The sequence below is a fragment of the Watersipora subatra genome, chromosome 6, assembly GCF_963576615.1.
Source record: "Watersipora subatra chromosome 6, tzWatSuba1.1, whole genome shotgun sequence".
NCBI classification, from domain to species: Eukaryota; Metazoa; Bryozoa; class Gymnolaemata; order Cheilostomatida; family Watersiporidae; genus Watersipora; species Watersipora subatra.
Window position 1 is genome coordinate 58,161,010 of NC_088713.1, and position 15,619 is coordinate 58,176,628.

The window sequence follows — 15,619 nt, forward strand, 5'->3', positions numbered from 1 at the left end:
CATGATGACCAATTACTACACATGTATCTTCATGATGACCAACTAATACGCATGTGACTTCATGATGATCAATCACTACACGTGTAACTTCATGATGACCAATTACTGCACCTGTATTTTCATGATGACCAATTACTACACATGTAACTTCATGATGACCAATTACTACACATGTATCTTCATGATGACCAACTAATACGCATGTGACTTCATGATGATCAATCACTACACATGTAACTTCATGATGACCAATTACTACACATGTAACTTCGTGATGATCACTTACTACACATGTAACTTCATGATGACCAACTATTACGCATGTGACTTCATGATGATCAATCACTACACGTGTAACTTCATGATGACCAATTACTGCACCTGTATTTTCATGATGACCAATTACTACACATGTAACTTCATGATGACCAATTACTACACATGTATCTTCATGATGACCAACTAATACGCATGTGACTTCATGATGATCAATCACTACACATGTAACTTCATGATGACCAATTACTACACATGTAACTTCGTGATGATCACTTACTACACATGTAACTTCATGATGACCAACTATTACGCATGTGACTTCATGATGATCAATCACTACACGTGTAACTTCATGATGACCAATTACTGCACCTGTATTTTTATGATGACCAATTACTACACATGTAACTTCATGATGACCAACTATTACGCATGTGACTTCATGATGATCAATCACTACACATGTAACTTCATGATGACCAATTACTACACATGTAACTTCATGATGACCAATTACTACACATGTAACTTCGTGATGATCACTTACTACACATGTAACTTCATGATGACCAACTATTACGCATGTGACTTCATGATGATCAATCACTACACGTGTAACTTCATGATGACCAATTACTGCACATGTAACTTCATGATGACCAACTATTACGCATGTGACTTCATGATGATCAATCACTACACGTGTAACTTCATGATGACCAATTACTGCACCTGTATTTTCATGATGACCAATTACTACACATGTAACTTCATGATGACCAACTATTACGCATGTGACTTCATGATGATCAATCACTACACGTGTAACTTCATGATGACCAATTACTGCACCTGTATTTTCATGATGACCAATTACTACACATGTAACTTCATGATGACTAATTACTACACATGTAACTTCATGATGACCAATTACTGTACATGTAACTTCATGATGACCAGTTACTACACATGTAACCTCATGATGACCAACTACTACACATGTATCTTCATGATGACCAACTACTACGCATGTAACTTCATGATGGCCAATTACTACACATGTAACTTCATGATGACCAATTACTACACCTGTAACTTCATGATGACCAATTACTGCACATGTAACTTTATGATGACCAATTACTGCACATGTAACTTTATGATGACCAATTACTGCACATGTAACTTCATGATGACCAATTACTACACATGTAACTTCATGATGACCAATTACTGTACATGTAACTTTATGATGACCAATTACTGCACATGTAACTTCATGATGACCAATTACTACACATGTAACTTCATGAAGACCAATTACTACGCATGTGACTTGATGATGATCAATTACTAAACATGTATCTTCATGATGACCAACTACTACGCATGTGACTTCATGATGATCAATCACTACACATGTGACTTCATGATGATCAATTACTACACATGTAACTTCATGATGACCAATTACTACGCATGTGACTTCATGATGACCAATTACTACACATGTAACTTCATGATGACCAATTACTACACATGTAACTTCATGATGACCAATTACTACACCTGTAACTTCATGAGGACCAATTACTGCACATGTAACTTTATGATGACCAATTACTGCACATGTAACTTTATGATGACCAATTACTGCACGTGTAACTTCATGATGACCAATTGCTACACCTGTCACTTCATGATGACCAATTACTGCACATGTAACTTTATGATGACCAATTACTACACATGTAACTTCATGATGACCAATTACTACACATGTGACTTTATGATGACCAATTACTGTACATGTAACTTCATGATGACCAATTGCTACACCTGTCACTTCATGATGACCAATTACTGCACATGTAACTTCATGATGACCAATTACTACACATGTAACTTCATGATGACCAATTACCGTGCTGCCATGAGGCTTGTCAGTTATTTGTCTTGGCTAATAGACTAGCGTCAGTAAACTTCAGCGAGGAACCATTTATCATGGCGGCATTCCTTGTGTTGAATCATCAGTGTCTTCCATTGAACCTTCCTGATAACTTGTTTTGGTCTCTAGCCAGCGGACTGAAGGGTTGTTCTATGTCCGTAGGAATAGTTGTAGTTTGGGAAACTGAGTAAGTCTCGAACCGTCACATCCCTAATTATAGCTGGCTTCAAGCTATAAGCAGGCATTTGTCGCTTAAAACTTCAGCAAATTTTTGTGTTTACAGCCAAAGTAGTTTCCAGCACGTAACATTTAAAGCTTTTTAAGCATCAAAGTTTGGCGGGTGAAACTAAAAAAGCTGAAAATAAAAACTTTAATATAAATTCTCTAATTTATGAATAATGAAAATTAGTTAAACTAAGATAATATGAAATTCATCTCATTTTAGTTAGGGTAAGGCTGTGTATATCTGCCATCTATCGCCAAACCAACAACTCTAGCTCTAACATTAAGTAACAACAAGAACCTATTTCGATTAACAAAATAAAATTTTAATTTTACTCAAGCATCGAAACTTTGTAACTAAAAGTAAAGATGCTAGTAAAGTTATGAATTTTTTTCTGTAGAAATATTGCTTTGAATCACGAAAGATGTTTCTAGATGTGAGAGGCCAAAAAGTCTTTTGTATTTTGACCGATTTGTTTCACTGTTTGAAAGGTAAATCAAAAATAGAAAATTGAAAACTAAAAGTGAAGGAAATTTCAATTTATTTGTATGTGTTCATTTTCATACGTTAGGTTTTTTCTTAGCTGTTACCCCTTTTTTGCCACGGATCATGGTTGTATAATTTGGAGTTGTCATGTATCGCATAAAGAGTAGACAACTTTGATTGTATAAAAAAGTTACCTAGTCAACAACAAAATTAGACCAACAAATAAACAATTTGTAGTTCTTATTCATCATTCCTTTGCTCTTTTTTCTTTCCTTGTATAAAAATTAGATGAGCCAAGTCAAGCTTTACCTTCTGTCAGTTTGAGTGAGGCGTATATCTCTGTCATCTGTGCATTGCAACACCAACAATTCTACCGCTAAAATTAAGCAACAACACGGAACTGTTTCTATTCACAAAATATTTGATTAATTTAGGCTTTTGCATACAGGTTTTTTCTTGTAGTTTTTAAATATTGTTTATATACTGATATATAAATAAAGTGTCTGTCTGTTGTTGATCTTATGTCCAGTTGATATGTCCAGTGCTCCGTGAGAGACCATGATGTGTAATGATCATATGCACAATCATTCCTCAGGGTGGCAAGGTGGCTGCATGGTTTAGTGGTAGAGCGCTTGGCTTCACATCCATACATGCGAATGTACGGGTTTGATTCCTGTGAGAAGCAATCTTTCTCCTAATGCTCTTAGCTGGCTTCGGACAAATTTGGGCTTCGAATGCCTGGTGCTAAACAGGTATTGAAAATCAGCTTATAAGCAGTGACAGGTAAGGGAGTTGCCAACCACTGCCATTAGCCTGGCACATTGCCAATGACTAATTTGAGTAAGCTACTATCCGTATTGCTAAACTTACTACTAAGAGCTGTGAGAGCAAGCTTTAGTGATGTTGTGTGTGTGTGACGAGCACTGTGTATTTCAACTCAGAGGACCTGGATCCATTGCATCTCGCGTAGCTTAATGGTTTAGCTTGTCGCCTAGTGAACGAGAGGTTTCAAGATCAAATCTTCTGCCATACAGATTTTTCAATGTTAGATTTTAATCACTATAGCTGGACATACACTGAACAATAACAGATGATGACAAACTTTGAAATTTATATGTAAAGATAAGCTCTAAGAAGTTTCTCAATTTCTTTGGGTAAAGAAATTAGCCAATAGTCACCACATTACCTGCCGCTACTCTATAAGCTGTTTTAAATCTTTAACGAATGTGAAGGATAAGAAGAAAGGTTTTTTGGCAAACTGTTTTAGCCTCGAGTTTTGGAATATTTGAACTCTGTATTGGCCGGACACACGCAAAAATAAGAAGTTATTTCATGTAAAAGTTGGAATGGTTAATGTTGTATATGTTGATTAAAAGTGAATTTTCTATGCACAAACTTTTATTGCACGTGTAATGCTGGGCATTCATCTAGTATTTAATAAAGAGTTGTCGTATATTTTTATTTTAATAAAATTTGAATTTTTAATATATAATTTTTAATATATTTATAGCCATGGCTCTTCGAATATAAACCTCTAAGCTCTGTTCTTTCAAACTCCAGATTTGTAACTTATGCTCCATTATCAATTTGCCTTTGTTAAGTTTGAAATGAATTGCTCTTCTATTGTTCTGCAGCCTGATAGAGACGAGAGTCATGCTGGCTCCCAGAGTGTTGCACCGATGGTTGTTGGGATAATAGCGGGTGAGTCAGTCTACTTAATTGGTAGTTATTACCGCTCCTTTTCTTTCTGGTTTTATTAGGGTCAAAATCATTAAATTAGGCCTAAAGGCTGGTTTGCCGTGTGTCAGCGTTTTCCTTTCGGTGTCATCGTCGATTATGTGAACCGTAAACCAATGGCATCGATGAAGCAACGCAGAGGTATCAGGAAAGCTTACAGCTGTCAAACTTTCCCGATATTTCGCCGAGGACTGACGACCGTCTTTCAAATGTGAACCATTTCGACGATAGTAATTCTTGGTCGCTGACCGTGTACTATATTTATTTCCGTTCATGATAGTCGCTGCAGGACTAGTATTTGATTCCAGCTTGCGAAAAGAAAGAGGTTTCTTTGCGAAAATGTAAAAATAAAAATATGAACATCACGGAGTATTTGCAAACGCAGATGGGTTTGTGATTGTGTGAACATTGTTATTATCGACGATCACTCAAGTATTGTGGCATCACAGCCTAGGTACGGCGATAGTGTGGACCAGTCTTTACCGAGACATTCTGTAAAGACATTTGCCTTTCTCTCTGTCATCATAGTTTTACATGACCTCTGATACATGTATGTATAGATGGAACATGTGGCAAATTGACTCTTAGTATAGGCATGGCGATTAGCCTGAGGACATACGGCGTAGACTTGATAATACTAGATATACACATATAATCATAGATAGACTCGTAGAAAGAGATAGAGTGAATACGTTTAAGGCAAATTATACAGTATTTATGTATTTTGTATTTACAAAACTCTCTATTTATAATGTTTTTGGAATACTATTAACATTGACTGCTTCTGCTCCATTGTTAGAGAAATAAGATTTATATTACACATATGTAATTTATAGAACAATTCTATGAGAATGTATAATTGTATTATTATGTATAATTATATTATTATTTATAATTATATGCTCCTGTTATCATCAGAAGTTATCCTCAGATGAGAGCAGAGCTGATGATTTACAAGGAATCTACTGTAACTTACATTCAACTTGTCATATATTTCTAAATCAATATGCATCGGGAAGTTGAGAAATGTTTCTACCAGTTGATATCTCTTGCCTGCAATTAATCTACAATGATCTTATAGCCCGCATTGCAATTTGTTGAAGCTTTCAATTTTTATATCATTCTAAATCTGAAGACATATTTCTATTTTATGTCTATATTTTAACATTGTTGCATAAAAGCTCATTGTACCCATTGATATGTTTGCTACAGTTTGCAGCCAAAACAGGTTTTTTATGTGCAATAGAAGAGGAATTATTAGCGTCGTTCCACTGTAAGATCCAACCTACGGACTTTTCGTGATGGCTGTGATTAACTGTTGGTTTTTTTTGTTTTTAAGAGCTTGTAATCACGTTTTCACATACTTTGCACCTACAATACAGCAGAGACAGACATGGTGACCCTATTGGTACCAAATAACTGTAATGTGAGTTTTGTTGCAAGTCAACCTTTAATCGCGCGTATAAGCTTGTGCATGCGAGCTAAGCAGAAGTTTTAGCCTCAAAGTGGTACAGATTTCATTGTAATTGCTAGGTTGTTTTTTCATGTACGTCGAAGTATCAAGTTGATTATTATTTCTATGGTGTTGCTTTCAAACCAAAAGTCGTAAAGATTTGAGGTTAGAAAATGGACTTCGATACGAACAGAAACAATGAAGTAATTTGTTGTTATTGATTTCACTGATTCATCATTAGTACAGTTTCGTAGACACTTTTCTACTCATCACTTTCTATTTTGGGTTTGTAAGGATCAAAAAATGTCAAAGTGGCAATTAAATAGAGGCGGTGTTTAATTGAGGAGTGGCACTCTATTTTTCAACCCTTCTCCTATTGTGGAGAAGTGGAGGTCAAGTAAGGGCAGCGTTCACATTGAGGTTTTATGGTATATACATGTCTGTAGTGAATTAGTTGATTACTGATGTTATATTTCGTAAAACTCTTACGTTACTTTCACTTTAGGAGTTGTAGTCCTTGCCGTCCTTCTTGCCATGCTGACGGCCAACATAAAGAAGAAAAAGAGAGAAATATCAGATACAGAAAACTCCGCACTTCTGTAGTCAGCCAATAAGGACACAGACAACTAGCAGACAGCCAATAAGGACACAGACAACTAGCAGACAGCATGCTCTAGCGATTTAAAGTTGTCGAAAAATATTAATTGGTATTTTTAAATGTTGTGCCTCAAATTTTAACATTTGATACTTTATTTTTATATTTTTGATGTATAATATAGCATAATGCAAAATAATATAACTTGCCGTATAACATGCTTTTATAAAAACGAAAGTTTTTTAAACATTTCTCAAGCTACTATTCAAATCAGAAATTTGCTTCAAGCATTGTTATCATCTTAGGCTCTGCATGAGAAATGTGGACTTCACAGTTGAGGGTCCCACCACACAAAGTTGTCGTCAGAATAGTCAGTTTTGAAAACACTGTCGTCACTTTTAAAATCACTGTCGTCACCTTTTTCCAGTTGGTAACCAAAACAACCTCATTCTTCACATTCGTAATTTTAATACAAATATCCATTCTGGTGGCACTGGGTTAAAAGCCTCAAACTCGCTCTGCTGGAACTTCTGCTAATCAAAAGCATGGCTCAACCAGCGACCTTCACAAACTTATTAGTGATGTTTGGGAGCGTTGCTGACTACTCCGCAAGAGTGACAGCCGTCTTAGGTTTTTAGGGCTACATTTCTTGTACTGAAAATAGACCGAGATCGTCTTTAATATTCATTGTCAGTCACAGACTTGAAAACGGATTTGCTGTCAGTTTCGTGGCGCCTCATAGCTGTTTACTTTAATTACCTGGCAGTCTATAAATGCTGTGCCAGATGCTTCAAACCAAAACTAGTGAAGTTTCGTTTGATCATGTTGATTTGTGGACAAATAATAAGTTAATAAAGGTGTGGCCACACGTATCAAATCTTTCGTTGGTTCTGACCAAAATCACGAAATGAACGAAACGCACAGAATTATTGTGTGCTGCTAGAATCGTGCTAGCGAGCACGATTCTAGCAGCTTTTGCAATTTGTATAGTACAATACACGTATAATGATACACAATAAAAGTATAAGTGCAATTCAACCTAGTGCACACGATGCAACTGCTTGGATTGCGCTATTGTATGTATTTATGGTTTGGACACTATGGCTACAAATTTGCCTATTTTTTAATAATAAAAATTTTCGTTTTAGTAGCAAAAGTTTTGTGGTAGATTATGTTGCCATCTTTAGCGCAATCAAGTTAGTTGCATCGTACTTATTTTGGTGAATTGCCGTGATATTTTTCTTGCATGTCGCATTATGTTCTCAGACTACATATGTTTTAAAAATTGCTAGAGTCGTGTTCGTTAACCAACAATAGCGCAACTTCAACAGTTACATCGCGTGTACTGTGTTGAATTGCTTTTGTTCTTTTATTGTGTGTCGCGATACGTGTCTTGGACTATACTATTTGCTAAAGCTGCTAGAATCGTACTCGCTAATAATTTGTTTAGTCCGTTAAAAGCGTTTTGTCGATGAATTCGGTGGACATGCTGCACAGCTCAAATAATTCTGTGAATTTCGACCGATTAATTCTGTGTTTTCCGTGATTTCGGCCAGAACTCACAAAAAATTTGTTACGTATAGCCGTACCTTTAGTAATCGTATTTACACAATCATCGTCACCTCTTCACCCACATTGATAAATGGTCATCTAGTCTGTCACTTTTTAAATATCCCTGTCGTCAAAATCGTCACAAAACATGGGAGGACCCCCACAGGTAGCTCATCCATCATGTCATGTGACAAATTTGTGTAATGGTTGAGACATTTTTGTCTAATAGATGCGAATCATGGTGCTCTAAGACGTGTTCAGCAATGACAGGGCCTTGTGAGCATTTTTCATCGATTATAATGTAGCATAAATTCTTTCGACGCTGCTCACTTGTATACTATCTGTCACCCATCTCCGACTTCACCTGTTTATACCTGTCACCCATCTGTGACTGCTCACTTTATACATGTCACTCATTTGGTAATGCTCACCTGCTTATACGTATCATTCATGTTCTGTGACTACAAACCTGCTTATATCTGTCACTCATCAAGGACTGCTGATGTCAGCCACAGAACTTTGGCATTTCAAACCTAATGCGGTCCAAATATATTAGGCCTTTTTGCTCCTCATCGTTTATATTATTTAGTTTCCTTAAGAAGTTTATAAAATTGTTTGATTTTTAGCATTCATTTTAATAATTTGGTATTATGGTCAGCAAGCACCATAAAGCCTAGTTCCCATATATGCTGCAAGCACCTGCAACAGTACTGCAAGAATATCAGCGTGAAATGTGAACCTGCGCGTCGAGTACCGCCGGCAATCAACGCAAGAGTTCAGCGCTGTCCAACTTTCGCGAAGAGCTGCAGCCAAAACCTCCCCAAAATGCACTGTACAGGTGAAGGTCATCACTTGAGGCAGTATGGCTAGCAGCCATTTTTATGCAATCATCAGCGATGCATTATTTATGTGAATATTAGCCGCCTGGCGGTGCAAGTGTTTTGCTGCGCGAGATTATCCCCAGGGTGTCACATTTGATATGGAAACCAGGCTTAAGGTGTCATTCAACTATTTAGAGTCTTTCTTAGATTTCCGCCATAGCTTTGAAAATTTTTAAATAGCAAATACTATACACCATAATCTTGGAGCAAAAACCTTATGCTATTGTTGTTATGTAAACCAGTCTGGCAGTCTAGAGTCCAGTGAGGGATGCGAAGTGTGTCGATGAAACCCAGGTTATAGGTATGTGCACAACTGTTCTATCATGCTCGAAGACGGCTGATTAGCCTAGGTGTAAGGGTGCTCAGTTACTACGCCCAATATCATGAGTTCAAATCCTGTATGAAACAATTGTTTTTTCAACCTCCGACTGTGGCTTTGGACCGAGTATTAACGTGGCTGTAAATTATAAAGTTTCGCCTTGAGATACGAGGCAAATTTAAGATACAATCATCCAACACCCCAATGATTTCAATGTGGCCATTAGGTGGTCGAGTATGCGAGAGGTGGTGTATCAGAACAACATCGCTTGCTCTTTCTCATCAGATCAGTTTGAAAAGGTTTTATAAAAGTGTTCAGGACTTGAGTTATCTTACCATCATTTGTTTTTATACAAATTATATGTCAACTCGCATCCGATTTATTGTGAATTATTATTTTGGTAATCGTTTCGAAGATAACCGTTATATTACAGTAGTAAGCACCATCTCACAAGCCAGAGAAAACTTAAATCATACATTCTTTTCAAAACATATGATTTTCATGATTTTACAAAGCGTTCCTGCTCGGAAAGCCTAATTTTGATGTTTCGCCAGTTTGATTTTCTTGTTTCGCGATGGCATCATCTAGTCTCCTGCTCATTTCGTTCATTCTTACAATTTTAGTGACAATATATAACGATCTTCTTGTCTGCTCACCAAAGTAGGAAGCCACCAAAACCTGTTCGCAGACTTTTTATATTGGGTGGCCATTCCATCATTGCCAGGCAGTTAGTATGTAGTGAATCACCTGTCTCATCATCACTACCCAGGGTGGTCTTTGTTTGGCAAACTGCTACAAAAGCACCTGTTTCAATTGCCAAAAGCATGGCATCGACAACAGGTTAATTAATAACAAACCTTGTAAACAAGGCAACGCAGGCAAACAAGATATCCACTAATGTTCCCTCAAGCCCACAAAGGTATGCACAATGTAAAAGGAATGCATGATACTTCAGGTGGTTGAAAATAGGGAGCTCAAGATAAACATTTTTGTGAACAACCTGAAATATTTTATGAATATAAAATAATATTTTATATATTATTGAAGAATATTTCAAATAAGTAACAATGAAAATTCAATTTAATTGCTCTATTGTTTATCCCAATAACTGGTAGAGAATTTTAATGATAACCTCGGAGTTTATCTTCAATGATGTTTACCATCTAGTTATTCAAGCACGTAATATTGTTTTTATTCTTCACAAATGTGTTATTATTTTAGAAGTTAAGGAATAAACTGAAAGTTCCACTAATTATGAACCTAACACAAACAGTGAAGGTAAAAATTAAGTAAAAAAAGCCAAGCCTTGAGAAGAAAAGCAAAAAAATAACATTAAAAATTAACATAAAAAAACAACATTAGTGAAACATAATATTAAAACTTATAAAAAGTGAGTATAGTATGCTTAGTTTAATTAAATTTAAAGTAAATGTTAAGTGGTGTCCCAAAACTGTAGCAAACTGAACCAAGTCTCTTCCATAAAACATGCTGCTAGCCACTACGTCTGTCTCTAAGGTAAGAACTCCTTACACTACTGTAAATAATAGTGCCACATTTTACTGTAGATCATAATCACTGGATAAGTATTTGTTGCTTTTTAAGCATAGGTGGTGAATTGGAACAATTAAAAACATGTTTTCCCATAGTAATGCCATGTTTTTAGCTGACTGTTTTTCAAAAGGTGGGAACAAATTAATTCGTATTTAATTATTTTATATAAGATTTTTTTAATTTGAGATACGAGTGAGTTGTCGTACCAGTCTGGTCCGGGAACACATTAAACTTGTATTTTAAAGTATTACTGTATTGGCATCCGTTAATGATATCTAGGCACTTGTGAACTCTTATCAGTGAATGGCGTGAGACCAGGTGAAAAGATGCCAAATAGTGGCATACACATCCTGGGCTTCGTCTGCTGATGAAATATATGACATCAAAGCTGGGCAAAAAGTGATGTTGTAGGACGCACAGATGTAATGCCAGAGAAACCAGTTTTTTGTTCTCTGATGCCTATGGGCAGGTGTCATGTGACAGTTTTAGAGAAGTTTCATGCATCTAATCTTGAAACGATCCATATTTGTTAAATGTTAACAGGTTGTTATAAATGTAGATGAGAAAAGTTGACTGCCATCGAGAATCCAAGGTTGTTATATAAATGAAAGTACATGCTTACACATACTTGTTAAGTCTCCCTGTTCAGCCGGGACCCTCCAGTTTTTTAAGTCAGTCTCCCTTTTGCACAAAATCTCCCGTTTTCCTCCAGCTTTTTCAATAAAAGCAGTGGTTCAATTTTTTTACTTGTCATTTTCCCTTTGTTTACTAGTTGTGAGCCCTCATTATCATACAAAGTTAGCAACAATGAAACAGACCGCTATTAAACCGTATGTTTGCCATAAAACCTGGGCTATTTGGATTTAGCAGCATTGTTGTCTAACGGTACCTCTACAGTTTTTCATCAATAAACAAAGATCATACATGGAGTTGTGACATATCGTTGGCAAACGACCATGACCTCACACTGATAGTAGAGTATCTGAACATTGAATAAAATTGTGAAGGGCCTCCTATGTAGATACAAATGAAGAAAAAAACTACTACAAAGAAATCTAGGCTTCAGATTCAACTACTACATTTACCATCAATCTCTCGCTTTTTCTCAACTACTTGGCATGTAGTATGGTATGTACTTACACTTATACTTGGTACATACTTACATGAGTTGAGGCAAAGAAGAAGGAGAACAACTTACCTCTCGCTCCACTTCCTTATATACTACCCAATACTGTCTAATACTACCTAATCTACTAGCTTTAGTCTCTAGCTTTATTCACTCTCCATAATTGCCATATCACCTGCAACTGCGTTGAGCTCAGATGCCAATATAGCCAGAGCCCTACAAATCCCATAATACAACACAGATGCTTACGTTTTATCTAAAGAGCTACATACACTCTGCTTAGATGAGCAGTTTTTCTTTTGGCCGCGATTTACCTTCCTAGTAAGTTACTGATAATCAAATAATCCTGAGATTGGTGTGTCATCTTGGAGTTGTCTGTTCTTGTACAGCAGTGCATGCCCTGCAGAGCATCTGCCATTATCCAGGTTGGAATAGCAGAATCAGTTATCAGCTGCAGTACAGGTGGTTTGTTTATTTACCACAGCCAGAAAAGTTTAAGAGGACTGTTACCGATTCGCTGAGCTGACCAGAGCTGAAACTATATCATCCATTGATCTTGAGTCGATCCTTTTTTATTTGTCATAGACTGGTTAAAATATCTGCAATTATTCCCGCAATTATACAGTCAGTTGTTCTACTTGGGTTTAATAAAATACTCATCTGTGATTGGCTCAACTGGTGACCCTTCTGATTGTTGTCGGTTTCCAAATTGTATTGTCTCAATTTCTTTTAAAGAATTCAAAAAATATAACATTAAGAAAAGTTTTTTAATAACATTTTATAAATTAATATTGAATTAGCAATTAAAATGTAATCATTTAACAAGCTGTTTGCTGTAAATGCAGCTCACCCATCCATCCATCAAAAACTATTCGTATCGTTCCTGCTACGAAAGCCTAATTTTGAAGTTTTACCAGCTTTATTTTATTGTTTCGCAATGGCGTCATCTGGTCTCCTGCTCATTACGTTCATTCTTTCAATTTTATGGACAATATATGACAAGGTTCTTGCCTGCTTACCAAAGTAGGAAACCACCAAAACCTGTTCGCAGACTTTTTATATTGGGTGGCCATTCCATCATTGATGGGCAGTTAGAACATAGTATTAGTGAATCCCATGTCTGAACATCACCACGCAGGGTGGTCTTTATTTGGCAAACTGCTACAGTAGCACCTGCTTAAATTGCCAAAAGCATGGCATCGACAACAGGTTACTTAATAACGAACCTTGTAAACAAGGCAACGCAGGCAAGCAAACAAGATATTCACTGATGTCCCTTCAAGCCCACAAAGTTATGCAGAATATAAAGGAAGGTATTATACTTCAGGTGGTTGAGAATAAGGAGCTCAAGATAAACATTCTTGTAAACAACTTTAAATGTTTTGTGAATATCAAGGAATATTTCAAATAGCAAAGATTACGTGTAATTGCTTTATTGTTTACTACAGTAAGTGGCAAAGAATTTCGATGATAACCTCATAATTTATCTTCAATGATGTTTGTCATCTAGTTATTCAGAGTTCTTGCATGTGTTATTGTTATTATTCACAAATTTATTATTATTTTGGTGGTACAAAAATCTACACTATGTAAGTTTTTTGTACAGCTTTTTTGTTTTCTCAAGCCGTCAGGTAATGAGAATAGTTATTGTTCAGAATTTATCTTTAATGATGTTTGCCATCTAGGGATCTAGTGATTCACACCACTGTTCTTTTTTCTGTTCTTCAATGGGTTATTATTTCATTCATGAATGCAATGTTACTACTATTACTAGTACATAGGAAGTCAAGGCACCGTAAGAGATGTTAAGGGGGAATAAGTATGTGATCAATTAATCTTAATTGTGGAGAGGTGGGTGAGTGGTGTAGTGGTAGTGGGCTTGGCTTTGAATGTGGATATGTAGGTTCGATTCCTGTGCAATAAATCTTTTTTCTTGACATTGCTAGCTTGTGGCTTCAGGTGGTTGAACATGGCTCTCTTATTAAAGAGGAGATGTCTGAGCGAGTTGTTGTTATTTCATGGATATATTATTACTACTAGTACTCACACAGTTAGATGCGCTATGAGAGATCATCATGTGTTATAAAAATCTGGACAATTATTTTTACATGCGGAAAAGTGACTGAGTGGTGCAGATGGTTGTGCGCTTGACTGGGAAGTGAAACATCTGGTTGCAATTCCTGAGTGGTGCAATAATTCTGCCATTTCCTACTAGCGTGGCTTCAGACTGGCAGACGGACTAACACAACTCCACTATAGCAAATGACTAGCAAAATGCAGGCAACTACATTACCTGTCATTGCTTATAAGCTATACTAAAAACAGCTTATAAACAGTAACAGGCAATGTAGTTGCCTGCCACTTGCTATTAGCCTGGCACATTGTCAATGACTAATTTGAGTAAGCTACTTTCCGTATTGCTAAACATACTACTAAGAGCTGTGAGAGCAAGCTTTAGTGATGTTCCATAGCGCAGAACACTATGAGTATTTCTCTCCCGCCCCCTCCGCATAGCGACATATAAACATATATCGCCACATAAATCCAACGATCTCGCGTAGCTCAATAGTTTAGCATATCATCTGGGCAATGGTAGGTTACAAGATCAAATCTGCTGTGATACAGGTTCGCCATTTCAGGAACTTAATATCTATAGCTGGCCTGACTAAATCACACACAAATTTCAAGATCTATATATAGATTGTTCATACATTTGTTGTTATTGTAATTGTTTTATTATTACAATTCATGCATGTTTTTCTATCATTACCATTATTATTATTTACATATAATTTACTAGAAAATAGTTTTTTCTGTCACAATCAGTTATTCTTACAATATACTTTAAAAAGTAAAATTGCTTTTACCCAAAGGTAGAAAATTGAAAAGGTGGTATATACAGGTACGTATAAACTGTTTAATTATTTTCTGGTAGTTTTTTGTTTTCTCAGACCATCAGGTTGCATCAAGTTCACACAAAACACCAAACAATACCACAAATTATTTATTCCCAAATAAAAATGGTTTGCTAACCAGTTTGATAACATAACTCCCTCAGGTGTATTTAACTATAAATTATTTTATTTTATTATTTATTATTATTATTTTTTATATTATTATTTCATCCGAACAACTCTATGCACGCTGACCAGTTATGCTAACCATGTCCCAGAATTGGCACAAACTTAAAGATAACTGGATATATTATAATTATATTATATTTATTACTGGTTCTGTTATACCTTCTTGTGACAATAGTGTAGGGATAAGATATACTGTATATACATTGCTTAAGTTCACATTTGAACTAAAATATTCTCATCGAAGCTCCAAAAACAAAATTGGAGTAGAACTGGAGACTATCATGGTAGACTTGAATGACGGATAAACAAAAAGGTTCAACCTCTTGGCCATAATATAAGCTGTAAAGTTTCTCCGATACTGAAACTAAATTTTCTTTTTTTCCT

General features: G+C 36.0%; 1 protein-coding gene across 1 annotated transcript in view; it reads left to right on the plus strand.

Annotated features, from left to right (window-relative positions):
• Positions 1 to 6,922, plus strand: part of LOC137398692 (phospholipase B1, membrane-associated-like) — a 40,877-nt gene extending 33,955 nt beyond the window's left edge. The window contains exons 11-12 of the mRNA XM_068084884.1: positions 4,574 to 4,640; positions 6,635 to 6,922. Of these exons, the coding sequence (XP_067940985.1) occupies positions 4,574 to 4,640; positions 6,635 to 6,732 (165 nt within the window). The 3' untranslated portion in view covers positions 6,733 to 6,922. The remainder of the gene's footprint in view (positions 1 to 4,573; positions 4,641 to 6,634) is intronic.
• The last annotated feature ends 8,697 nt before the right edge of the window (positions 6,923 to 15,619 follow it).